General features: G+C 40.7%; 1 protein-coding gene across 1 annotated transcript; it reads left to right on the forward strand.

Annotated features, from left to right (window-relative positions):
- Nucleotides 1-882: 882 nt before the first annotated feature.
- LOC122210770 lies at nucleotides 883-5,964 on the forward strand (the record flags this gene model as incomplete). The annotated part of the gene is given in 1 exon segment (XM_042923656.1): nucleotides 883-5,964. A coding segment is annotated over 1 exon segment (5,082 nt), but the record flags the coding sequence as incomplete, so codon positions are not given.
- Nucleotides 5,965-27,534: the final 21,570 nt, after the last annotated feature.

Below are 27,534 nucleotides of genomic sequence, written 5' to 3' on the forward strand. Positions count from 1 at the left end.
AGAGGCTTCTCACCGGGAACCAAATTGACCAATACTTTCATCATGAACTTCCCAGCTCCCAGAACTGTGTTTTAGCTACTCAGTTTTGAAAGGGCGGGCCTATGCCGGCCGACTCCATCTTGTTCTGTGTCCTTCACCTTGACCACACCTCCTCCCCTTGAGTAACCCCCCCCCTCACCTGTCTAACAGGACTCGGACCCTTCCCCAGCCAATCGGCTGAGGCCACAGCCGTTACCTCACCAACTGCCCCTGGGCCCCAATAAAACCTTTGTCCTTTTGAAACTCGCTCTCTCTCCCTGGTATCTCACCGCTGCGTCGGTGCAGGTAGGGGATTGAGCTCGAGCTAGCTCGAATAAAGGTTCTTTTGCTTTTGCATCGGACTCGGCTCCCTAGTGGTCTTTGGGGATCACGAATTCTGGGCATAACATTTGGGGGCTCGGCCCGGGATCCCCAAGACCCCTGAGGGACCCCCGACCCGGAGAGCCTGACTGGCCACGGTTAGTGTCTGTTTGTTTGTTCTGTCTTTTCTGTGTGAGCTCACTTCTGGAGTTCTGGTAGTGCCCGACGCGGTCTAAGTGGACGCACTGGAGGACCACGGGCCGGGAGTTTCGGAAGACGTTCCGATTCTCCCTTCTGGAGGGACGTGGAATCCCCTCAAAGGTCTGAGACGAGGCGGGTCGCTCCCGCTGGTCGGTGTGAGGCCGTCGTCTTTGGAGGGACGTGGAATCCCCTCATCGGTTTTGGAGGGACGTGGAATCCCCTCAAATGTCTAAGCTAGCTTTCAGTGTTGCTTCCATGGAGTTGGAAGATTTTCTAGGGGCCCTCTGTTTGTCTGTTTTTGTGTTTCTCTGTTTTGTTCTGTGGACTTACTGGACGGACGTTATGGGACAGACTCAGACTACTCCTCTAAGTATTATGATTGATCACTTTAAGGATGTGAGGGGAAGAGCTAACAACCTCAGTGTGGAAGTCCGAAAGGGTCGGTGGCAGTTTTTTTGTTCTAGCGAGTGGCCAACTTTCAATGTCGGATGGCCACCAGAGGGGACCTTCGACCTCCCTACCATCCACCGAGTCAGGAGTATCATCTCTCAGCCTAAGACGGGCCATCTTGATCAGCTCCCTTACATTATCACTTGGCAGGACCTTGTGGAAGACCCACCCTCTTGGCTTAAACCCTTCCTAGCCCCGCTCCCTCCGGAGCCAAAACCCATTCTTGCTTTGCAGGGGACAAAGAAGAAGAAAAGTCTTATCCAGCCTTCAGCACCCCTCTACCCTGTCTTACAGGGGGGTACTGAAGAAGAATTAATTTTTCCTCCCTCGTATAACCCCTCTAGGATGCTGGAAGAACACCATCCTCCCCCTCCGGGGGAGGCAGATGCTGTTCCGAGAGCGGGAGGCGGAAACGCTCCAGTGGGAAGCCCGCCCTTCACCAGACAAAGGGCTCAGAGGGAGCAATCCGCCTCCGCCGCCGACTCCACTATTCTGCCCCTGCGAGCCACCGGACCCCCAGACGCGGAGGGGAACCAGCCCCATCACTATTGGCCTTTCGCCACTAGTGACCTCTACAATTGGAAAGCTCAGAATCCTAAGTTTTCCGAGAAACCGGCAGGGCTTATTGATTTATTAGACTCTGTTCTTTTTACCCATCAGCCCACGTGGGACGATTGCCAGCAGCTTTTGCAGGTCCTGTTCACGACTGAAGAAAGAGAAAGAATCGTCAACGAGGCCCGAAAACTAGTTCCGGGCACAGACGGGAATCCCACCACCAACCAGGCTCAGATAGATGCCTCCTTCCCCTTAACTCGGCCCCAGTGGGATTTCAACACGGCAGAAGGTAGGGAGAGGCTCCGGGTCTACCGCCAGACTCTAATGGGGGGTCTCCGAATGGCTGCTAGAAAGCCAACCAATTTGGCCAAGGTAGGAAATGTACAACAGGGAAAAGATGAATCTCCGGCTGCCTTTTTAGAACGGATCATGGAGGCATTCCGTACCTATACCCCCATGGATCCAGAGGCTCCGGAAAGCAAGGCAGCTGTTATCATGGCCTTTGTAAACCAATCGGCCATAGACATTAGGAGAAAATTACAGAAAATAGATAGACTAGGAGAAAAAAGTCTGCAGGACTTACTGGTGGTAGCCGAAAAGGTATATAATAACCGGGAGCTTCCTGAGGACAAGCAGGCCCGCGCCATGGCGACTGCCAGCAGTAAGCAGACTCGAGACCTGGCCAGAATACTACTAGCTACCACTGCTGACTCCCCTGAGGAACGAGACCGCCATCTCCGGCAGCTGGCAGACGACACAAGAAAAGGTAAAAGAACCACCAAGGGGGGGAAGCAGAGGCTGCAGAAGGATCAGTGCGCATACTGCAAGGAGATAGGGCATTGGGCCCGAGATTGTCTGAAAAGGGCCGGCGGGAAAGGAAGCAAGACTGATCGAGTAAAAGTCCTAGAGCTAGATGAACTAAGTGATTAGGGGAGTCGGGGTTCGGACCCTCTCCCCGAACCCAGGGTAACTCTTAAAGTGGAGGGGACCCCTGTGGACTTCCTTGTCGACACCGGAGCACAACATTCGGTCCTCCGCACCCCACAAGGAAAACTAGCCAGCAAGAAGTCCTGGGTACAAGGGGCAACTGGTATGAGCCAGTATTCATGGACTACCCGAAGAACAGTAGATTTGGGAACGGGCCGGGTATCCCACTCCTTTATGGTAATACCAGAATGCCCCTACCCGCTGTTAGGACGGGACTTACTGACCAAGATTGGAGCTCAGACAACTTTCAGACAAGGGGGGCCTCAGGTCACCGATGGCAAGGGCCACCCCATCCAGGTCCTGACCATGAAACTGGAGGATGAATACCTCCTCCACCAGGAGGCGCTCCCGAGAGAGGATAATATAGACAGATGGCTACAAGAATTCCCCTCGGTTTGGGCAGAGACTGGGGGGGGGATGGGACTAGCCGCTCATAGGACCCCAGTCCTGGTAGAGCTCAAGCCAGGAGAGAGTCCGGTAAGGATCAAACAATACCCCATGTCACAGGAGGCCCGGAAGGGGATCCAGCCACACATCCGGAGACTACGAAGCCTAGGGGTACTAGTTCCTTGCCAGTCTGCCTGGAACACCCCCTTACTGCCGGTCAAAAAGCCTCACACAAATGACTACCGACCGGTACAAGACCTCCGGGAAGTAAATAAGAGGGTCGCGGACATACACCCAACTGTTCCCAACCCATATACTCTCTTGAGCTCCTTGGCGCCCTCCAGGGTCTGGTATACTGTACTAGATTTAAAGGACGCCTTCTTCAGTCTGCCGCTGGCACCCCAGAGCCAACCCCTGTTCGCCTTCGAGTGGCATGATCCGGAGGAGGGCTACAGTGGGCAACTCACCTGGACACGGCTACCTCAGGGATTCAAAAATTCACCCACCATCTTCGACGAGGCACTACACGAGGACCTGGGTGAGTACAGAAGGGAGCACCCTGGCCTCACCCTCCTACAGTACGTAGATGACATCCTGATTGCTGCTGACACGGCCAAAGACTGTGAGCGAGGGACCCAGGACCTGCTGGCTACCCTGGGAGCTTTAGGGTACCGGGCATCCGCGAAGAAGGCTCAGATATGCAGGGAGAGGGTAAGTTACCTGGGATATATCCTGGAGGGCGGACAGCGGCGGTTATCAGATGCCAGAAAAGAAACTGTCCTAAAGATCCCTACTCCCACCTCCCGAAGAGAAGTGAGGGAATTCCTAGGATCAGCCGGCTACTGCCGCCTCTGGGTTCCAGGTTTTGCTGAGATCGCCAGGCCCCTATATGAAGCTACCAAAGAGGGGAAAACATTTAAATGGACTGAAAAAGAAGAAATTGCCTTTAATCAGTTAAAAAAGGCCCTCCTAAGTGCCCCAGCCCTGGGCCTACCAGACATTATGAAACCCTTCCACCTCTTTGTAGACGAACATAAGGGAATAGCAAAAGGGGTTCTAACTCAAGCCTTAGGCCCCTGGAACCGCCCAGTGGCTTACCTGTCTAAGAAACTAGACCCAGTGGCTGCCGGCTGGCCGCCATGCCTAAGAATTATTGCGGCGACAGCACTCCTAGTCAAGGATGCAGACAAACTGACCCTAGGACAGGAGATCTGGATCACAACCCCACACGCCATTGAAGGGGTCCTGAAACAGCCTCCTGATAGATGGATGAGCAATACACGTGTGACTCATTACCAGAGCCTCCTACTCAACCCTCCACGAGTGCGGTTCCACCCCAGTGCAGCCCTCAATCCTGCAACCCTGCTGCCCGACCCTGACCTAGGTGCTCCACTACATGACTGTGCGGGAATCCTGGAACAAGTACATGGATTCCGGATGGACCTGACCGACCAGCCCCTCCCCGATGCCGAGGCTACTTGGTTCACTGATGGCAGCAGCTTTGTGCGAGATGGACACAGGTATGCGGGTGCAGCGGTGGTCACCGAAATGGACACCGTATGGGCGGAGGCTCTACCCTCCGGAACGTCAGCCCAGCGAGCGGAGCTCATAGCCCTCACCAAGGCGCTGATGCTGGGAGCTGGAAAACGGCTTAACATCTACACAGACAGCCGTTATGCATTTGCCACAGCTCATATTCATGGGGCAATTTATCAGGAGAGGGGGTTACTGACGGCAGAAGGACGGACTATAAAAAATAAGCAGGAGATACTTAACCTGCTTACGGCCTTATGGCTTCCTGCCAAGCTAGCCATTATCCACTGCCAAGGGCACCAAAAAGCTGATAACCCAGTAGCTAGAGGTAATCGAAAGGCTGACCAGGCAGCCAAGGCAGTAGCCCTTACTCCAGTCCCCACCATGACCATACAACTACCAGACCCGGGAGACCCAGTTTTACCAGACCAGCCCAAATACTCCCAGGAGGAGTTACAGCGGATCAAGAAACTCCCCATGGCCCAGGAGATAAAGGGATGGTGGTATACACCTAACAAGGAGCTCGTGCTGCCAGACCGGCTCGGAGTCTCAATATTAGAGCACATGCATCGGTCTACTCACATGGGGGCCCGAAAATTAAAAGACTTAATCCGACATGCCGGAATCAAGATTCACCAACAGGACACCAAAATAGAGCAAGTTGTATCTGCCTGCAAGACCTGCCAACTCACCAACGCGAAAGCCACATCAAATAAAAAAGGAACCAGGCTCAGAGGCACCAGACCGGGAGCCCAATGGGAAGTCGACTTCACTGAAGTCAAACCAGGAAAGTATGGTTATAAATATCTTTTAGTATTTACAGACACCTTCTCTGGCTGGGTGGAGGCATACCCAACCAAGCATGAAACGGCTCAGACGGTGGCTAAGAAGCTACTAGAAGACATCTTACCCAGGTATGGTTTTCCTGCCATGGTAGGATCAGACAATGGACCAGCTTTTATCTCTCAGGTAACACAGGCAGTAGCCAAGGCGGTGGGGGCAAACTGGAAATTACATTGTGCTTATAGGCCCCAGAGCTCAGGACAGGTAGAAAGAATGAATAGAACCCTAAAAGAGACCCTTACCAAATTAACCATGGAGACTGGCGGGGACTGGGTGACTCTCCTACCGTACGCCCTTTACCGGGTTAGAAACACTCCTTACACTCTGGGTTTTACTCCCTACGAGATCATGTTTGGCAGGCCACCCCCTGTTATTCCCAGCCTTCGAGCTGAACTTCTTGCGGAGTTTAAAGATCAAGAACTTTTTCTTTCCTTGAGAGGGCTCCAGAGGGCGCACGAGGATATTTGGCCGCGCCTCCGTGCCATCTACGAGGCTGGCCCGACCCCGACACCTCATCAGTACAAGCCGGGAGACTGGGTCTATGTCAAGAGGCACCACCGAGAGACTCTCGAGCCGCGCTGGAAGGGACCCTACATTGTAGTGCTGACAACCCCCACCGCTCTCAAAGTAGACGGCATCGCGACCTGGGTCCATCACACCCACGTTCAGCCAGCGGACCCCTCCTCGATCCGGAAGGACTTCGTCACGCGATGGGCCATCAGTCGGGACCAACACAACCCGCTCAAGCTCAAGCTCAAGCTACAGCACATTCGACCCACCTAATATTGATAACTCTGTTAACTCTGCTTGTCATTGCTCATGCTACCGGGAGTCCCCACACCCCCCAAAACATCACCTGGCAGATCATAGATACCAGCTCAGGGACAATACTTAATTAGACCTCCCAGAGCCACCCCAGGGACACATGCTTCCCAGAACTTTGCGTAAACCTCTAAACTCTGTTCCCCTTGTCACCATAAATGCAGCCGGTCCCATGATTGGGTCCCTAAGCTACATGACAAGGGAGGAATGAAAGGGCGGGCCTATGCCGGCCGACTCCATCTTGTTCTGTGTCCTTCACCTTGACCACACCTCCTCCCCTTGAGTAACCCCCCCCCTCACCTGTCTAACAGGACTCGGACCCTTCCCCAGCCAATCGGCTGAGGCCACAGCCGTTACCTCACCAACTGCCCCTGGGCCCCAATAAAACCTTTGTCCTTTTGAAACTCGCTCTCTCTCCCTGGTATCTCACCGCTGCGTCGGTGCAGGTAGGGGATTGAGCTCGAGCTAGCTCGAATAAAGGTTCTTTTGCTTTTGCATCGGACTCGGCTCCCTAGTGGTCTTTGGGGATCACGAATTCTGGGCATAACAAGTTTAATTTGTTATACTAGCCCAAGCTAAGACAAATATCTTATCCATAAATGAAGAGGGATGGACAAGACTGAACTGTAAAGGCCTGTCTCTTGGATTGTCTAAACCATAAGTTGTTTTTTTTTTTTTTTTTTTTTTTAATTCAGTGTTGAAAAAGTTCTTGGTTCAGGATTTACCCTGTCATTGTTTCACAGTGTTATCTGGGGAAAAATTCGCCCAAGTAATATTTGCTATAAACAGGAAATTAGAATATTTCTGAGGATGGAAGTTTTCCTGGTAGGATTTGGTTCAGTAGTCTTTTGTTAGTTAAAAAACATTGAGTCATTGAGGAGGATATGCAACCTAAAACAGATTGCCATGAGCCATGTAAATAGGGTCTAGAGTTCTTTTTGTGTGTGTGTGTGGGGGGGGGGGGGGGACATTGGATTTTATTTTATTTTTTTTCTTTTTTTCAAAACATTATTTTTAAAGTATTTTATTTGTTTCTTTTTTTAATTAGTCAGCATATAGCATAACAATGATTTTAGGAGTAGATTCTAGTGATTGATCCCCTATGTATAACACCCAGTGCTCAGCCCAAGTGTCTTCCTTATTGCTCCTTACCCATTTAGCCCATCTCCCCTCCCACAAACCCCCCATAAACCCTCTGTTTGTTCTCTATATTTAAGTCTCTTATATTTTGTCCCCCTCCCGGTTTTTATATTATTTTTTATTTCCTTCCCTTATGTTCATCTGTTTAGTATCTTAAATTCCTCATATGAATAAAGTCATATATTTGTCTTTCTCTGACTAATTTCACTTAGCATAATACCCTCTAGTTCCATTCATGTAGTTGCAAATGGCGAGATTTCATTCTTTTTGATTGCCAAGTAATACTCCATTGTATATATACATACCATACCTTCTTTATCCATTCATCTGTCAATGGATATTTGGGCTCTTTCCATACTTTGGATATTGTCGATACTGCTTCTATAAATACTGGGGTGCATGTGCCCCTTTGAAACGACATACCTGTATCCCTTGGATAAATACTTAGTAGTGCAATTGCTGGGTTGTAAGGTAGTTCTATTTTTAGTTTTTTGAGGAACCTCCATACTGTCTTCCAGAGTGGCTGCACCAGTTTGCATTTCCACCAGCAGTGCAAAAGAGATCCTCTTTCTCCACATCCTTGCCACCATCTGTTGTTGCCTGAGTTGTTAATGTTAGCCATTCTGGCAGGTGTGAGGTGGTATCTTTTGTGGTTTTGATTTGTATTTCCCTGATGATGAGTGGTGTTGAGCATTTTTTCATGTGTCGGTTGGCCGTCTAGATGTCCTCTTTGGAAAAGTGTCTATGTCTTTTTGCCCATTTCTTCACTGGATTATTTGTTTTCTTGAGTGTTGAGTTTGATAAGTTCTTTATAGATTTTGGATACTAACCCTTTATCAGATGTGTCATTTGCAAATATCTTCTCCCATTCTGTCGGTTTCCTTTTAGTTTTGCTGATTGTTACCTTCACTGTGCAGAAGCTTTTTATTTTGATGAGGCCCCAATAGTTTATTTTTGCTTTTCTTTCCCTTGCCTCAGAGATGTGTTGAGTAAGAAGTTGCTGCAGCCAAGGTCAAAAGGGTTTTTGCCTGCTTTCTCCTCGAGGATTTTTATGGCTTCCTGTCTTACATTTAGGTCTTTCATCCATTTTGAGCCTATTTTTGTGTATGGTTTAAGAAAGTTGTCCAGGTTCATTTTTCTGCATGTTGCTGTCCAGTTTTCCCAGCACCACTTGCTGAAGAGACTGTCTTTGTCTTTATTCCATTGGATATTCTTTCCTGCTTTGTCAAAGGTTAGTCGACCATACATTTGTGGGTCCATTTCTGGGTTCTCTATTCTGTTCCATTGATCTGAGTGTCTGTTTTTGTTCCAGTACCACACTGTCTTGATGATTACAGCTTTGTAACACAGCTTGAAGTCCGGCATTGTGATGCCTCCAGATTTGGTTTTCTTTTTCAAATTGCTTTGGCTATTCAGGGTCTTTTCTGGTTGCATACAAATTTTAGAATTGTTTGTTCTAGCTCTGTGAAGAATTCTGGTGTTATTTTGATAGGGATTGCCACGAATATGTAGATTCCTTTCGGTAGTATTGACATTTTAACAATATTTGTTCTTCCAATCCAGGAGCATGGAATTTTTCCTTTTTTTTTTTTTTTTTTTTTTTTGTCTTCTTCAATTTCTTTTATAAGCTCTCTATAGTTTTCAGTGTATAGATTTTTCACCTCTTTGGTTAAGTTTATTCCTAGGTATTTTATAGTTTTTGGTGCAGTTGTAAATGGGATCAATTTCTTGATTTCTCTTTCTGTTGCTTCATTATTGGTGTATAGCAATGCAACTGATTTCTGTGCATTGATTTTATGCTCTACGACTTTGGTGAATTCATGGATCAGTTCCAGCAGTTTTTTGGTGGGATCTTTTGGGTTTTCCGTATAGAGTATCATGTTATCTGCAAAGAGTGAAAGTTTGACCTCCTCCTGGCTGATTTGGATGCCTTTTATTCCTTTGTGTTGTCTGACTGCTGAGGCTAAGACTTCCAATACTGTGTTGAATAACAGTGGTGAGAATGGACATCCCTGTCGTGTTCCTGACCTTAAGAGGAAAGCTCTCCATTTTTTCCCCATTGAGGATGATATTAACATTGGGTCTTTCATATATGGCTTTTATGATATGGAGGTATGATCCTTCTATCCCTACTTTCTTGAGGGTTTTTAGCAAGAAAGGATGCTGTATTTTGTCAAATGCTTTCTTTACATGTATTGAGAGGATTATATGGTTCTTGTCCTTTCTTTTATTGACGTGATGTATCACATTGATTGTTTTGCAGATATTGAACCAACCCTGCATCCCAGATATAAATCCCCTTTGGTCATGGTGAGTAATTATTTTAATGTATTATTGGATCTGGTTGGCTAGTATCTTTTTGAGTATTTTTGCATCCATGTTCATCAGGGAAATTGGTCTATAGTTCTCCTTTTTAGTGGGGTCTTTGTCTGGTTTTGGAATCAAGGTAATGCTGGCTTCACAGAATGAGTTTGGAAGTTTTCCTTCCATTTCTATTTTTTGGAACAGCTTCAAAAAAATAGGCATTGACTCTTTAAATGTTTGATAGAATTCCCCTGGAAAGCTATCCAGCCCTGGACTCTTATTTGTTGGGAGATTAGTGAATGCTAATTTGATTTCTTTACTGGTTATGGGTCTGTTCAACTTTTCTGTTTCTTCTTGTTTCAGTTTTGGTAGTTTATATGTTTCTAGGAATTTGTCCATTTCTTCTAGATTGCCCATTTATTGGCATGTAATTGCTCATAATATTCTCTTATTATTATTTGTATTTCTGCTGTGTTGGTTGTGATCTCTCCTATGTAATCCTTGATTTTTATCTATTTAGGTACTTTCTTTTTTCTTTTTGATCAAACTGGCTAGTGGTTTATCAGTTTTGTTAATTCTTTCAAAGAAGCAGCTCCTGGTGTCATTGATTTGTTCTACTGTTGTTTTTTTGTTTGTTTGTTTGTTTCAATAGCATTGATTCCTGCTCTAATCTTCATTATTTCCTGTCTTCTGCTGGTTTTGGGTTTTATTTGCTGTTCTTTTTCCAGATCTTTAAGGTATAAGGTTAGGTTGTGTATCTGAGACCTTTCTTCCTTCTTTAGGAAGGCCTGGATTGTTATATACTTCCCAGAGGTTGGGCTGTGGTGTTATCATTTTCATTGGCTTCCATGTACTTTTTAATTTCATCTTTACCTTCTTGGTTAGCCTATTCATTCTTTAGTAGGATGTTTTCTAGTCTCCAAGTATTTGTTATCTTTCCAAATTTTTTCTTATGGTTGATTTCTAGTTTTGTAGTGTTTTCTGACAATATAAACAGTATGATCGTGATCTTTTTGTACTTGTTGAGGGCTGACTTATGTCCCAGTATGTGATCTATTCTGGAGAACATTCCATGTGCACTTGAGAAGAATGTGTATTCTGCTGCTTAGGGTGAAATGTTCTGTATATATCTGTTAAGTCCTTCTGGTCCAGTGTGTCATTAAAAGTCATTGTTTCCTTGTTGATTTTCTGTTTAGATGATCTGTTCATTGCTGTAAGTGGGGTGTTGAAGTCCCCTACTATTATAGTATTATTATCAATGAGTTTCTTTATGTTTGTGATTCATTGATTTATATATTTGGGTTGCTCCATGTATAAGCATAAATGGAGCATAAAGCATTGCTCCATTTATAAGCATAAATGTTTACAATTGTTAGATCTTGGTGGATAGACCCCTTAACTATGATATAATGCCCTTCTTCATCTCTTGTCTTATTTTAAAGTCTTACAGTCTTATTTTAAAATCTAGATTGTCTGATATAAGTATGACTATTCTGACTTTCTTTTGGAAACCATTAGCATGATAGATGGCTCTCCATCCCCTTACTTTCAATCTGAAGGTGTCTTTAGGTCTAAAATGTGTCTCTTGTAGACAGCATATAGATGGATCTTGCTTTCTTATCCATTCTGTTACCCTATGTCTTTTGATTGGAGCATTTAGTCCATTGAGATTTAGAGTGAGTACTGAAAGATGTGAATTTATTGCCATTATGATGCTTGTAGAGTTGGAGTTTCTGGTGCTGTTCTCTGGTCCTTTCTAGTCTTTATTGCTTTTGGTCTTTTTGTTTGTTTGTTTGTTTGTTTGTTTTTTCAGCTTTTCTCCCCTAAGTGAATCCCCCTTAAAATTTCTTGCAGGACTGGTTTAGTGGTCATGAATTCCTTAATTTTTGTTTGTCTGGGAAACTTTTTTATCTCTCCTTCTATTTTGAATAACAGCCTTTCTAGACAAAGAATCCTTGGCTGAAAAAAAAAAAACCCAACCAACCAACCAACCAACCAACCAAACAACCAACCAACCAACCAAACAAACTTGGCTGCATATTTTCCAGTTCAGCACATTGAATATATCCTGCCACTCCTTCCTGGCCTTCCAAGTTTCTGTAGATAGGTCTGCTGCAAACCTAATCTGTCTTCACTTGTAGGTTAAGGACTTTTTTCCCTTGCTGCTTTCATGATTCTTACCTTGTCTGAGTATTTTGTGAATTTGACTATGATAAGCCTTGTTGATGGTCGGTTTGTTTGTTTGTTTGTTTGTTTGTTTGTTTTTTAATCTAATGGGAGTTCTCTATGCTTCCTGGATTTTGATGTCTGTATCTTTCCCCAGGTAAAGAAAGTTTTCCATAATGATTTATTCACATAACCCTTCTACCCCTTTTTCTCTTTCTTCACCTTCTGGGACCCCTATGATTCTCATGTTATTGCTTTTTAATGAGTCACTAAGTTTTTTAATTATTAAATTGTGCTCTTTTGTCTAGGTCTCCCTCTTTTTTTCTGCTTAATATTCTCCATAAGTTTGTCCTCTATATCACTGATTCACTGCTCTGCACAATCTACCTTTGCTTCCCTGGCATCCATTTGAGATTGCAGATCAGTTATAGCATTTTTTATTTCATCCTGACTAGCTTTTACTTTTATCTTCACAGAGAGGGATTCTAATCTATTTTCAACACCAGCTAGTGTTCTTATTATCTTGATTCTAAATTCTGGTTCAGACATCTTGCTTGTATCTGTGTTGATTAAGTCCCTGGCTCTCATTTCTTCTCTTTCTTTTGGGGTGAATTCCTTCATTTTGTCATTTTGAAGAAAGAAAAGGAATTAATAAAGTAGAAAAAATAAAAATTAAAAAATTAAAAACCATACAAATAAATCAAAAAAATGCTAGCTCCTAGGTGTGTTTTGTTCTGCTTGTTGAAAGAAGCTTGATGGGATAGAGACAAGAGAAAGAAAAGACAAGAAAAAAATAGGAAAATGTTGCAAAATTTGAAAAAAAATGAATATAATAAAACAGAATAAAATGAAATGATGAAAGTAAAATAGAATTCAAAAAAATTACAAAAAGTGAAAAATATAGGAGAAAAAATTAAAGAAAAATCTTTTTTATATAAAAATGGAAAATAAAAGTAATGTTTTTCTTTTTTTGTATTCAATAATAAGAAAAGAAAAACGAAAAAAAAATGAATAGATGGACCAGTGAGCAGAATGAACTACAATTGAAATTACATCCGGTTTCCCCTAGAAGTCAACCTATGAAGCACTTTATAATCCATAAACTAAGCAGGTGGAGAGACTTGTGTCTTCAGCCAGGTTGGCCCAGTTGGGCGGGGCTTTAGTGTAATGGCTCAATTCTCCACTAGATGGAGCTGCTTAGCTTACTGGGGTGGATTGTTGTGGTGCATGTAGATGTGTATGCACATGCACAGGAGGGTTGAAAATGGTATTACCCAGCTCTCCAGTCTCTAGTTTCAGAACTCTGTGCTCTCCCTGACTGGCAATCAACCACCCCTCCTTTTGTCTCTGGCTTCCATCCATTCCCTGCTTCTACGCTGTCCCTGACCAAACCATCAGGCTGTCAGGCGGCACCTGTTTCCTGAGTTTTAGTTCAGGTGGGGCTGTGTTTCCCAAGCCCTCACTTCTGAGGGACTAAAGCCTTGACCTGCTCAGACCTTCCAGGGGAGGGTCTTGCCAGGCAATGACCAAGTGCTGGACCACCCCCAGAAACATTTGTGTGACCATGCTGCTACCAATACCCAGAGACTATGGCTGGGTGCCACACTTCCCCAGAAAAAGTTCCTGCAATTGTGTAGTAGCAGCATTTCAGGGATTATGGTAAATGGTAATACACATCTGGCTCCAGACTTCACCCCAATATCCTTGTTCCAACACCAGTGAATGTAACTGATATCCAGGGCCTGCTGGGACCCTTGCCTGTGGAGAGGCTGCAAAGCCTCTACCAAATGTCCTCCCAGCAGGGGAACTGCCTCTTCCCATGTGGCCCAAGGCTCCTGGGGATTTGCCTTTCCTGCCAGAGCACCACAAGGTATTGAGCTGTAGTTTCAGACTCTTTACTCCCCCATTTATAGAGTCTCCTTTCTCCCTTTTTTGTTCAGTCCCTTGTGGTTGTTTCCACTTTTCCTCTTTTCTCTCCAGGTGCTTTGGGGAGGAGCAGGGGGGTGCTTTTTCCATACTCTCCCCACTTCTCTGTCCTCTCTCTGCAAGCAAAAACAGTTCCCTGCCGTCCATGGCTTCTCTCTTCCCACTTGCATACCTGCCAAGTACTGTGGTTCAAGTTGTGCAGATTGTTGTATTAATCCTCAAATCAGTTTTCTAGGTGTGCTAAATGGTTTGGTGTTGATCTAGCTGTATTTCAGGGAGGAGAGATAGAAAAAAAACTTCCATGCTATTCTACCATCTTGGTCCCCTAGGGTTCTCTTCTAATGGTTTATTCTTTCCTCAATTTGTTCAGTTTTAATAGATATTGTTTGAGTATTTCCTATGGACCAGGCACTGGGTTAGATGTTGAACAACAAATAATGAACAAATCAGACAGTGTGCCTCATGAACCTGCTAGTTGTCACCATTAGGTTTGACCAGTCCAAAATCTAATACAATCAGAGCACAACTTTTATTCATATTTTTCCAAATACTACTTGCTTAAGAATAGATTTGTCTTATAACATTTCTATTATCTCCTTAGGTAACAGACTGTCCTATGGTCATTTTACATTGCAAACATTTTCAGGAATTAGGCTCATCAGTGGAAAATAGTAATCAAATTTCCAAATGCTAAGTAATAGTCCAAACTCCCTTCTCTCAGCTGGAGCTTTTGCTTAGAAGAGCCTAGTGGGAAAGTGGGAGTACAGTTGGTTCTGATATCATTTCAAATAGAATCGTTTTCTTAATTTAATTTTTTATTGTTCGTTGTTAGTGCATAGAAATACAGTTGGTCTTCTATATTGATTTTGTGTCCTGCAATGTTGCTGAATTCATTTATTAGTTCTAATAGGTTTCTTAGTTAATTTCTTGACTTTTTTATAGATAAGGTCTCATAATCTATACATATAATTTTACTTATTTCTAATTTAGGTGACTTTTATTTCTTTTTTCTTGCCTAATTTCTCTGGCTAGAACCTCTAGTGCAAAGCTGAATGGAAGATTAAGAGTAAATATCCTTATCGTGATCTTAAGGGGAAAACATTCCATTCTTCAGTTTTAAGTATGGTGTTAGCTGTTGATTTTTTTATAGAGGCCCTTTATAAGGATAAGGAAGTTATCTTCTCTTCTTAGTTTGTTAAGTGAGCTTTATTATGAAAGTGTTGGATTTTGTCAAATGTTTTGCCTGCATCTGTTGAGATGATAGTATGTTTCTTTTTTTTTTATTCTGCTAATATGGTGTATTACATTGAATGATTTGCGTTCCAAATTAAAATCACATTCCTTTTTATATATTGCTATAATTCGTTTGCTAGTATTTTGTTGAGCATTTTTTTGCATCTATTCACAAACAATTGGTTTGTTGCTTTCCTTTCTTGTGATGCCTTTGTCTTATTTTGGTGTTAGGCTAACACTGGCCTCATAGAGTGAATTGGGAAACATCTCAATGTCTTTGTTTTTTACTTTTTGCAAGTATTTTGAAGGTTTGGTACTAATTCTTCTTTAAACACATAGAAGAAGTAAAGTCACCTGGGCCTAAATTTTTCATGTGTAAAGTTCTTTTGATTCTCCTCCTTCTTCTTCCTCCTTCTGCTGCTTCTCCTCCTCCTCCTCCTCCTCCTCCTCCTCCTCCTCCTCCTCTTCCTCCTCCTCCTCCTCCTCCTCCTCCTCCTCCTCCTCCTCCTCCTCCTCCTCTTCTTCTTCTTCTTCTTCTTCTTCTTCTTCTTCTTCTTCTTCCTTTACTTATAAGTTCTATTCAGATTTTATATATCTTCTTGAGTCACATTTAATTATTTGTATGTTTCTGGGAATTTGTCCACCCAGGTTATCGAACTTTTGGTATATAATTGTCCCTGGTATTTCATTATACTTCTTTGAACTCTATAATGTCAGTATTGCTGTCCCCTATTTTGTTCCTGATTTTAGCAATTTGAATCTTCATTTTCTCTTTGTCAGTCTAATTAAAGTTTGGTAAATTTTGTTGCCATTCAAAGGGTATTTCATGATAATGTTTGTATTCATCTTAACTATTTTTTTTTATTATTTATTTATTTCCACTTTGATCTTTATTATTTCCTTTCTTCTGCTTGGTTTTAATTTAGTTTGCTCTTCTTATTCTTGTTTTTTAAGGTGGAAGTTTAAGTTATTAAGCTGAGATTTTTTAATATAGGCATTAAAGCTATCAATTTCCTTCTAAGCACTGTTTAGCTGCATCCCATAAGATTTTATATGTTGGTATTTTGGTTTCCATTCACCTCAACATTTTCTAATTTCCCTTGTGATTTCTTCTTTGACCTCCTGGTTATCTAGGGATGTGTTGTTTAATTTCACTTAATTGTTGATTTCCAATGTTTCCTTTTGTTATTGATATCTAATTTCATTCCCTTGTGGTTGGAGAGAATACTTCATGATTTCAAGCCTTTAAATTTATACTGAATTTTATGAGAGGGAAAAAAGTCTCTCCACTGAACAAGTGATTTTGACCTGAGCTTCTAGGAAGGTAGAAGAATATATTGACATCTCAGAAAGAGGAAAATTCTTGGTGTTTTCAAGGTTCCAAATAAAGTTGGTGGAGATATAATAGTGGACAAGAAGAGACCTAGCAGTGGAATATACAGTGAGAGAAGCATATGGGTTGTGGGGAATGGACAAGACCACAAATATTCCAGATTTGAGGTTTTGAAATTGGTTTATTTTCATTCATTAGTAAGCATTGAAAAGTTACAAATACATTTGGGAATCCTGATGGTGCAAGAGCATGTGACTTCTCAAAGCCTGCTTAATTTCTTACATACATACACCCGAAGGTGGGTGGCCTCAGAAGCTAGGGAAGAGGGAGAAGCATCGATAATCAAGGGTTTCCATTTTATCAGGACGATGATGGTGTAAGGATAGCAATAACATCATGTGAAAAGTAGGCTGAAGATCAGTATTTCTTGTCAGGAAAGATTATGGAAGACTTTGAAATGGTCAAAATGCTGAGAAGATTAGTAACATGTATTGTCATTGATCTGTTTTTAAACCGTAAATTATAGATAACTGATAGCAATTTGACTACTTTCCTTATGTAAAAGAATTCCGTTGAGTGACAGAAAATTGATCCATTTATGCCCCCCAAGAAATATAGTTTTGAATTTATTTGTGAATTCATTCAGCATTCCTGATTAACCTATGTAAGTTCAGTAGTTTGAATTCTTTGAACATCTTGTTTTTTCATTAATGAATGAGTTAAAATCTTTTGCACGTGTTTGTTTTATATTATTATGGATCATGATATTACCTTTTAGAAAAATTATCCATTAAATTGGAAAGAGCCTTCATTCAGTCCAATTGATATTTAATCCTCAGGGACAATTTGTGTTAAATATCACATGCACCTTGTCAAGAGCAAACAGTTCATTCTCATGCTTTATCTAATAGCTGTTTTGTTTTCCTAGACCTTTGGCATTTATCTCTGAGTTTGGAGGCCACAATTATATTAATCAGTCCATATGGCCTTACCCCCATTTCTCTAGTTGGGGTTCTCTGGAGCTTTCTAGCCTTCACCTTTATAAAATCTGATGTTTATAAAGTCTTCCATGATGAGTAACTAAGAGAAAGATTGAGTATCCTAAAAAGGTAATTTTTAATGATGTGGCAGCAATAATATTGGGCAAAAAAATTTTTTTTTTATTTAAGGAGTATAGCAAAAGAGCTGAGTACTAGAAACCTTCCTATTTCAGCAACTTGTTATCAGAGGAACTTATATTTTCACTTACTGGAAACCTAAATAAATAATCCAACCATGTTCTATGTCAATTTGGGGGAATATTCTCTACATGTTTAATTGTGTAGAATCAAAAGTTGAGTGTTGGGGTGCCTTGGTGTCTCAGTGGCTAAACATCTGACACTTGATCTCAGCTCAGGTCTTGATCTCAAGGCCATCAGTTCAAGCCCTCCACTAGGCTCCACATTGGGTGTAAAGCCTACTTAAATTTAAAATAAAAGATGAACGTCATAAGAAATTTGTAGGTGCTGCATTGGACCAATCATGAAGGAATCTGCCATTACCATATGCTTTGAAGTTTTGAATGATAAAATGATATAGATCTTCAACTGTTTCCTGCCACCCCCCCTTCTGTTAACTTCTTTAGCTTTTAGTTAGAGGCCTGGGAGGTAGAAGAAAGTAGAGGCAGAATTGCTTGTCCCAGTTAGCTCTCTATTAACCATCATCATTGGAAAATCAATTAAAATTTTACTTTCCTTTTCTCTGTCTAGACATACATGTGGATGGGTAAAGAGTAACCACTTGGGATTTACAGAAGGAGGTGACAAGGGTCATAATACTGTTCAAGGTATCGGGCTTACCAAGATCTGATGGAAATAAAGGGCTATGATGATGGGAGGAAAAAGCAGATAAATGGCTAGGAATGGTCACCTGAGGCTTAGATTGATATTGATGGAAGGCAAGATTCTTTGTAGACAGACATTAAAGAACAAGAAATTTTCCTGTATCCTCAACATTCTGGGAATAAATCACTGTGCACAGGGTAAGGCTGAACTAGATCAAGCTGATAATCTTAAGATCAATGATTCCATTGCTATTTAATATTCTAATCAGAAATCAATAAAATTTTAATGTCAATGATTTACAGCTAGGGAAAGAGGCAGAGGGACTGTGGAATCTACATTTTGAAAACTCAATTACAAAAATGAAAAATTAGATCCTAGTTTCATGCTAGATAAAGACATGCTTATCAACATTTCCTCCCATGGACTAATTAACAGAAACACTAATGACACTAAAGAGGTATTGTTCAACAGAAACAATGGACTGGAGATGGAATCATCAGTGAACACAACATTTTTAAAAAGTCTGTTGAATTCAGAAAGTAGAAGAGGTAGTGACTGATGATTTGAGGAAAGGAAAACATAGTCTAGAATATCCTTGAAGGCAACTACAGTCAAAGAGGCATCTGATCTCTATTTGGCAGGGTCCCAGAGGCACAACAGATTCAGAGCTGGGGTCCCCTAGCATAATGGCCAGCTTTTTCCTCACTCAATTTAAAACAAAGTCTGTCAATCAATCTGCTCAGCAATTCACATAGGATACCTAGTAAGCCTTTCTAATGCCACATTCTTATTTATGAAAAAGCAACAAAGGATCACAGAAATTTGAGGAAAGCCTGCATCACAAGAAAGAACAGACGAAAACTTGTATCAAGCGAAACAGGAACATTTTTAAGAATAAAAAAAAAACCTTAAATGAGTAGTCTAAGATATACCTACAAAGATACTGCATGTATAAAATAAGATCAGCGTATTGTGAAAAATGAACAGTGAATTCAAGATGGCAGACTTATGTGTATTTTTCTTTTCCCCCTCCTGACTTCATAAGAATGATAGTAAATGATAGAAAAAGATGTAAACCTACATAAAGACAGTGGGATGTATCCAAGGAAAATAGATTAAAATATGTCTTTGGAATCTAGGAGGAAAGATAGAGAATGCTGGGGAATAATTAAGCAGAGTTGTAGGATCACAAATTAGAGAAATTTGAGTTGTTATTAATGTGTCCCCAGTGAGGCCTAGGGGACATATGTTTTAATAGAGTATTGCAAAAGTCTAGGAGGAAGCCATGAGAGCCATGGCAGTCCATAAATCTATAAAAAGCCATAATATGTATTGGTAAATTCAATAGAAGGAGCTAATGGAGAGGTCCTTACAAAAGAGGCAATAATTAGAGATTAACCCTTGAGACTTTAGTTTTGGGAGGAGAAGAATCACTTCTTCCAAATATAAGCTAAGTAAATGAATAGAGGCTGGATGACATTCTGTGAGATCATGGGCTGAGAATCAGGTAGGCTCAGATAAGCTGGGGACTTAAGAAGAGTGGTAAATGTTTAAAACAGCCATGAGGGAAATATATAAAGGAACTGAGAAGATGAGGAATTATGCTCAGTCACAGTGAGATCTCAGCTGGATCATAATGCAGCAAATTGCACAGCATTTTTCTTCAATCATGCTTGGATGCCATAGGTATTAACACAGTACAGGGACAGAAAGACTGGTGATACAAGAATGCTTGTGTAAGAGCCACTGAAATGGTTGATCACGGAGAACAAGCAGGGGAAAGTTATCGTAAGTAAAATCAGAAAAGGCTCAGGCACTGAGAGAACATGAAGGAGAAATGAGGTTACAGAAACAATGAGAGTAAAGAGCAGCCTTAGTGCAAGTAAGGCTGTTTAGAAGTGAAAGACTTGGGGGCCCTGATAACAAAGAAAGTACAAGGTCTTAATTAACTCACAAAGTTAGTGTATTTATATGAATGAGAAGGTCCCAAGTATAACTTTAAAGGTCACTGACTCACATGAGTATACATCCAGAGATCATCTTAAGCATTTGTTGTATAATTAAACGTGTATTTTTTGAGGAGAATAGAAGTTTAAAAACATTTTGAGTGTGTGTGTATAAGCCTGTGTCTGTATCCAAAAATGAGTGAAAATAATTAGGATAATTATGACATGTGTGAAGGTTCTTGGAAGATGATAGTGAAATAAACTTTTCTAAGAAGGCATTTCTGAGTAAACTGTAAGTAGTTATTTTTATCTCTGAAAAGCAAATTTTCCAATGGTGTTACACATGTGGTACATGTGTTTCCAGAAAAGCAATAAATGGTTTTGAAAAGAGACAGGACGTATGCCTCGCTAATGATTACTAATAAGGGAAAATCATTTATGCATAGCCAGTAAATAGCCAAAAGATAGGAAAGCTACAAATAAGATATTTGAGTAAATGGATAATCCAAGGGATACTATGCTACTCCGGACACTGATAATCGATTAAATGGATTAAACATATTAAATGGATTTTGTTTTGGTTATCCTTTGTTGCATAATAAACAGCTCTAAAAACTTAGTAGCTTAAACAACAAAATTATTATCTCTCATGATTCTATAGATTGACTGGGCTCCACTATGCAATACTTCTGATCCATGAATTGTTGGTAGAGGCTGAAGTCCACTGAATTCTCAACTGTAATTCAGTGCCCTGGAATATCTACATCAACTCACTTGGCTAGCAGGTGGGGTTGTATGTTGGCCGAAGAGTCCAGTTGGTGCTGTTGGCCAAGAACCTCCTTTTTTTCTCCCTGTAGCCTTTCCATATGTCTTAACCTTCTCAAAACACTGGGTTTGAATGTTAAAAGTTCTAAGTAGAAGCTGAAGATCTTTCAAGGCCCAGTTTTGAAAATTACACAATGTTACTACTGTTACATTTTATTTGTCTAATCAAGTCTTTATTCTGGCCAGATTGACTTTAGAGTGGTGATATATGGAAATGTCTCTTTAATTTTTTTAACGACTATTCATTTATTTTTGAGAGAGAGAGAGAAAGAGAAAGGGAAAGAGAAAGAACACGTGAGTAGGGGAAAGTCCAGCCGATTTTCTGGGATTCTTTTCATTTATATACTGCATTACCTCTACTGTTTCTTAAATCCCATGTCTTGTTTACTTGTTTGTCTTGTTGGGGGCATATTTTCAAGTAGTGTCCTAAAAGAGGGTACATGGAACATACAATTTTTAGTTCTTGATCGTTTAAAAATATTTTTATTCTGTAATCAGAATTAATTGGTAGTTTTTTGGAGTGTAGAATTTTAAATTGAAAACAATTTTCTTTCAGAATTCTGTAGGTATTCTTCCATAATTTTTAGCACCTAGCATTACTGATAAGTGGTCTAATTCCAGTCTTGTTCTATTGTTACTATTACCTAGAATATATATGGAGTGGTTTGAACTTGAGGCTGGCTGATGTGCTTTGCAAAATTCTATAGATGCCCAGGGCTATCAAATTGCAATTATAATAGAATGTGGGAATGAGATGGGACTAAGAGGAAAGTGTGGTAGGCAGAATGGCTCATGCTGAAATGTCCATACCCAAATCCCTGAAATTTGTGAATATGTTACATTACATGGCAGAAGGGACTTTATGGTTCTATTTAAGGTTGTGGATCTTAAGATAGGAAAATTATCCTGGATTATCTGAGTGGACCCAGTCTAATCAAAGCACCTTCTAAAGGCAAAGGACTTTCTCTGGCTGGAGTTAGAAAAATGCAGCACAAGGAAAAGTCAGAGATGTGAAGCGTGGAAGAGACTCAACCTATTGTGGCTTAGGGTCCATGTGGAAGGAATGAGAAGGAAAGCAGGTAGTTTCCAGGAGTGAAGAACTTCCCCCAGCTCATAGCCTGCAGGTAAATGGGGACTTCATTCCTACACTCACAAGGAATTGAATGTAGCCAACAAACTCAATTAGGCTGAAAGCAGATTTCCCCCACAGCATCCAATAAGGAATGCAGCAGTGCTAACACCTTGATTCCAGCCTTGTGAGTAAGCGGAAGACCCAGCTGAGCCCACATGGACTTGTGATATAAAGAAAATGTGAGATCATAAATTTGTCTTATTTTAAGTCACTAGGTTTTGATGATTTGTGATAGCAGTAGATAAGTATTACAGAAGGTCATTAATTGAAATCGGCATGAAAAAAATTAACAGCTTTATCATTTCTTTCCAAGTTTCCACACTTAGAATATCTGTCATCAGGGTTACTCCCTAGCACAAGCCACAAAATTACACAAGGACCTACTTTGAAGAAATAGAAGCATCTGCATTTCTGAAAGGTAGGGCAGCTTTTAGGTGCTTTGATATATCAGACATCCATATTGATGGTTTATGGACCGCCCCTCTCCCCCCAGCATGATGGCCAGTTTTGTACTGTCATGTCTTAAAGCAAAATATGCCGATCAACAATTCCAAAGAATAAAAATGGTCTTTTCTAGACTACAGAACTTCTCAGATGTGAAAGAGAGAGGTTGAGCTGTTTTTATGCATAACACTCTCATGCAAAAAGTGTGTTTTGTTTTGTTTTGTTTTTCCCTCTTGACACAAAATTTGTGGTGCATTTTCCAATAACATTTTTCCAATTCTCTGGACATGAACTGGGTATCTTACAATGCAATTCAAGTCTGACACTAACCACCTGGAGTTAGCATCAGACTCCACAGGTTTAAGGGCTCAGTCCCACAGACTGATCTTACTTCAGATGCCAGCCACACATATCAAGTTCCCAGATTACCTACACTTCTGTCTGACTTAGTTACAAAGCTGAGTTGTTTCTATAACCCTTCCTTCCATGTTTGATAATTTGTTAGAACAGCTCATAAAATTCTAGAGAACACTGTACTTGCTGTTACTGATTTATTATAAAGGACGTAAATGAAAGGTCAGATAAAGAGGTACCTAGGGACTGGAAGGAGTTCCAGAGGGTCCCAAGTATAGAAGATTTTGTCCTTATGAAACTGGAGTGGGCCACCCTTCTGGCATGTGGATGTGAGTGCCAACTGGGAAGCTCTCTGAACACTGCTGTTTAGGGTTTTTATGGAGTTTCAATGACATAGACATGATTGATTAAATTATTAGCTACTGGTGATTGAACTCAATCTTTAGACCCTCTCCTCTAGCAGTGGTTGGGGGTGGGGATGAAAGTTCCAAACTTCTAATCATATGGTTGTTTCCTTTAGCAACCAGCCCCCATCCTGAACCTATCTGGAAACCCACCAAGAGTCACCTCATTCGCATAAACTCAGGTATTTTTGAAAGCAACTTTCTTTGGTTAATAAAGGACACTTCTATCACCTAGGAAATTCCAAGTATTTTACAAGTTCTATGTTAGGAACAGGGACAAAGAGAAAAAAAATGAGCACAGAGTAAACAGAAAATTCAGGAAACAGAAACTTCTAAAACTGAAAAGAAAATATCCAATAATAGAATACTAATTCATATTCTAGAAATATTTCAAAAGATTGCATTGATGATTCAAGAACAGGATAATAAATAAAACCAAAGCAAAACCATTAGAAAACATAAAAAGAACCCATAATAAGCAAAATATGGTTAAAAGGAAAAGAAAATATAATTTAGGTGTTGGGGAGAAAAACTAAGAAAATCTCCTAGAAAGTTGAAAAAAAAAAGCATATCATTGGAAAATAGATGAGAAAATGTTGTAGTCCTAGAAAACCAAGCCAAGAAATTAATATCTAGTTAAAAAGAGCTTCAGAAAGTAAGCACAAAAAAGTGAAAGAGGAATTTTTGAAAGAAGTCACACTAAATCATTTTTAAAGTTCATAAAGGATACATGTCTCTAGATTCAACAGCTAAATGCAGGTATATAATTTACCCCTTTTCTTGGTCACCTGGGCAGAAAGAGAATTTCTCCTCGAGTTTTATGTATCTGTATTGCTACACAGTTCTGCATGACTGGGGCTGTCTTTGAGGTAAGGTTATGAGAAAATAGAGGAAAAGATTAGGGATTGCTTCATACTCATGGGTCCACAGGACATATCTCTCTTATTTCCTTTGGCCAGAAAACTAGCTTTAGATATCCGTACTATTGCTTTCATTGCTGCTAGGCAGTTCTGTGACTGAGGCTCCCCTACAGGCAGGGCTGGCAGGGGGAAAAAAAGAGGAAAACAAAGCAAAACCCCAAACATATGCACTCTCTGGAACACAAATGCTAGTTTTCCAAGTTGAGAAAGACAAGATTCCTCTCTGCTTCTCCTACCTGCTGTATACTTTTGCACAGGTGAGACTACCCTTGGGTTAAAGCCAGGAGATTAAAAAAAAAAAAGGAAAAATAAAAATAGAAAAACCATGTCCTCCTTCAGGTTTTGTCATTCCTCTTTCCAATTCCTCTTTTCAGAGTCCACAGATTTTGATATTCATACTTTGACCAGAAGTTTTAGGCCATCAGTGGGACAGATAAGCAGTAGTTTGCTTATCCCATGTTGGCCAGCTTTGGAAGTCTACATCAAGTTTTGATTGTTTAACTGATTTAAGTATAAGAAGAAAAGTCCAGCAGAATGTAAGATATATGAGACTAGAGAAAAAGATACAAGATTGTATGTGGAAATGTTAATGAAGTAATTGAGACAATGGTAACATGGGTTCCATCTGATATATGGGTATGGCAGTTTATTTTGGGGAGTAACAGACTCATAGAAAAGAATATTACTCAGGAGATATAAACTCTGACATTAGGATGAAGGTACAGGCAGCAAAAACTCAGAAAAAGTATAGGCTTCCGAGCTTTAGACTTTAAAATGTTAAAGAAGAGAATGGTCAAGCCAAATTTACCATTTATATATCTTTGTCTCCTAAAGACTGTTTACTACAGTGTCGTGGGCAGAGCAGAAATGCTCTTAAAACTCAAGGTTCAACTGATGATGGCTGGGATGAAGTAACTGAGTTTGTATGAAAAAAATCAGGAGTGATCCTGTCATAAGCTATGTTAGACGATGGCCATTTTGTAGGGTATTGACTGGAATAGATGGAGACAGAATGGACACATCTGGCTGAGGATGTTAACTTTGAGAAAGGAGAGGGAGAATGAAGAGACTAGCAAGAAACAGTGACAGAACCAAAAAACCAAAATTGTGTTAAAAGAAAGTAATGCTATCAGCAGCTTTTGTTATTGGTAACTGGTTCAGCAGCATTCAGAGAGATGACTACGAAGTCTTTTTTCCTGTGAGCTTTGACTCATAAAGGTTGAGCATTAATAGTCTGGTCTTTTCATGAGTTGCCACGTTCAGTTATCAAGCTTTGCTCATTGTTTCATTGCATCAAATAACAACATAGAAACTACTTAATGAATTCTTTAGCTTTGGGTACTGAAGAATTTTTAAATTAATATACACAAGGAATTTTAAGCATAGAAAATATATGTAAACAATTACATTTTCTTTTTTTTAAATTTTTTTAATGTTTATTTTTTATTGAGAGACAGAGAGACACAGAGCATGAGCAGGGGAGGGGTAGAGAGAGGGGGAGACACAGAATCCGAAGCAGGCTCCAGGCTCTGAGCTGTCAGCACAGAGCCCGACGCGGGGCTCGAACTCACAAACTGCGAGATCATGACCTGAACTGAAGTCGGTCGCCCAACCAACTGAGCCACCCAGGCGCCCCAACAATTACATTTTCATAAGGAGTTTTAAGTAGCCTTTTATTAAAATTAAGCTTTGTGTAAAAACTTGTCCAGAGAAAGATTTCTTAGCAAGACTTTAAAAAGCACTATGAAAAAGTTGTTAAGTTGGGCTATATTAAATTTAAGCACTTCTGTCTGTGAAAAGATCCCTTTAAGAGAAATAAGGCAAGTAGGGTGACCAACCGTCTGATTTGCCCAGGACTGAGGTATTTCCCAGGGAGTGAGATTTTCAAACTGAGAGAGTCCTAGGCAAATCAGAGTGGTCATTTGAGAGACAAGCAACAAAAGCTGTGACAATATCTGCAACATGTCTACAACATGTCCTAGGCTTGACAACTGAGGCCACTTTACATCTACGTAGTTCAATTCTCAGGACTGAAAACAGACCACTTATAATTTCTTCCTGAAAACCCTTGCCAAGAAAGAAAGACAAGACTGTAGATCAACAAATAACTTCACTGCTTGTTTCAGGAAACTCACGAAAGCTAATTTGTTCAAAGGATGGATTCTCATCTGGAAAAACAGCCTCCCCAGGACAATAGGTTGCTCACCTGCTCAAAAAATTCACATGAAACAAGTGTTTATTTATGAAGGCTTGCTTCAAGACCTTTGCCTTGTTGTGTCTACCATCCTGAACTATTATATCATGAATTTTTCCCAGTCCCAGTTAATGGCTGTATTGAAAGATCTTCCTTAAATTACTTGATCTCAGATATGAAAATCCTATGGGTAGCCATCCTGACTTCTTTTTTTGAAACTTCAGATTGTGAAGGTTGTGCTCTCCAATACTACAGGTTAACGAACTTGGATTTGCTTGATCATCAGATTATTCTAGCAGTCTCTTAGAAGAGTTGGCAGTTGACAGGTCTCTTGTAGAGTATACAATGAACTCCTACAAATACAAGGAAAAGATACCACCACCCAATAAAAAAATTGGCAAAAGCTTGAAAAAACAACTTTCAAGAGAAAATATGTAAATAGGGTTTCATTTCATTAGACATCAGGAAATGTGCATTAAAATTATCCAGCAGAATGGTTCAAATTAAAAAGTCTTGGGGGGAGCACTTATACACCATTGATGGGAGTATAAATTGGTATGGTCACATTGGAAGATAGTTTTATAGTACAAATAAAAAATGAATATGTATTCTGTGATCCAGAATTTCTACTCCTAGGAATAAATCCCAAAGAAATGATTAATATATACACCAGAAGACAAGCACAAGAATATTAATCCAAAATATCCATCAATGGTAGAAGAGAAAAATATTTATGTTCATACGACAGAATACTGCATAGCAATGAAAATGAATGACCCAAAGCTATAGGCAACAATATGGATTAATTGCACAAACAGTATTGAGAGAAAGAAATTAGTCACCAGGAGTACCTATTATATGATTCCATTAATACAGAGTTCAAAATAGTACAAATTAATCTCTGGTGTTAGAAATCAGGATAATGATTGCCTTTGGGGGTTACAATTTGGAGGTGTCTGGATGGACTTTTGAATACCAGCATAGTTTTATCTGTTGATCTAGGTGATGGTTACATAGGTATGTTCATTTAGTAATAATTGAGATGTCTACTTTAATAATTGAACTGTTGTCCATTTTCTTTTATGTATGTGTTTTAGTTATCTGTTGCTATATAACAAACCATCCCAAACTTAGTAGCTTGAAATGAGAACAATCATTTATTTTTTTCCATGAAACTGCTAGTTAGGTAGGGGTAAGCAGAAGCAACTTGTCTTTGTTCCTTACTATGAATTGGCTTAAAGAGTGAGGGTGACTTGGAATTATCTGAGGGCTC

The sequence above is a fragment of the Panthera leo genome, chromosome F2 (assembly GCF_018350215.1).
Source record: "Panthera leo isolate Ple1 chromosome F2, P.leo_Ple1_pat1.1, whole genome shotgun sequence".
Taxonomy (NCBI): domain Eukaryota; kingdom Metazoa; phylum Chordata; class Mammalia; order Carnivora; family Felidae; genus Panthera; species Panthera leo.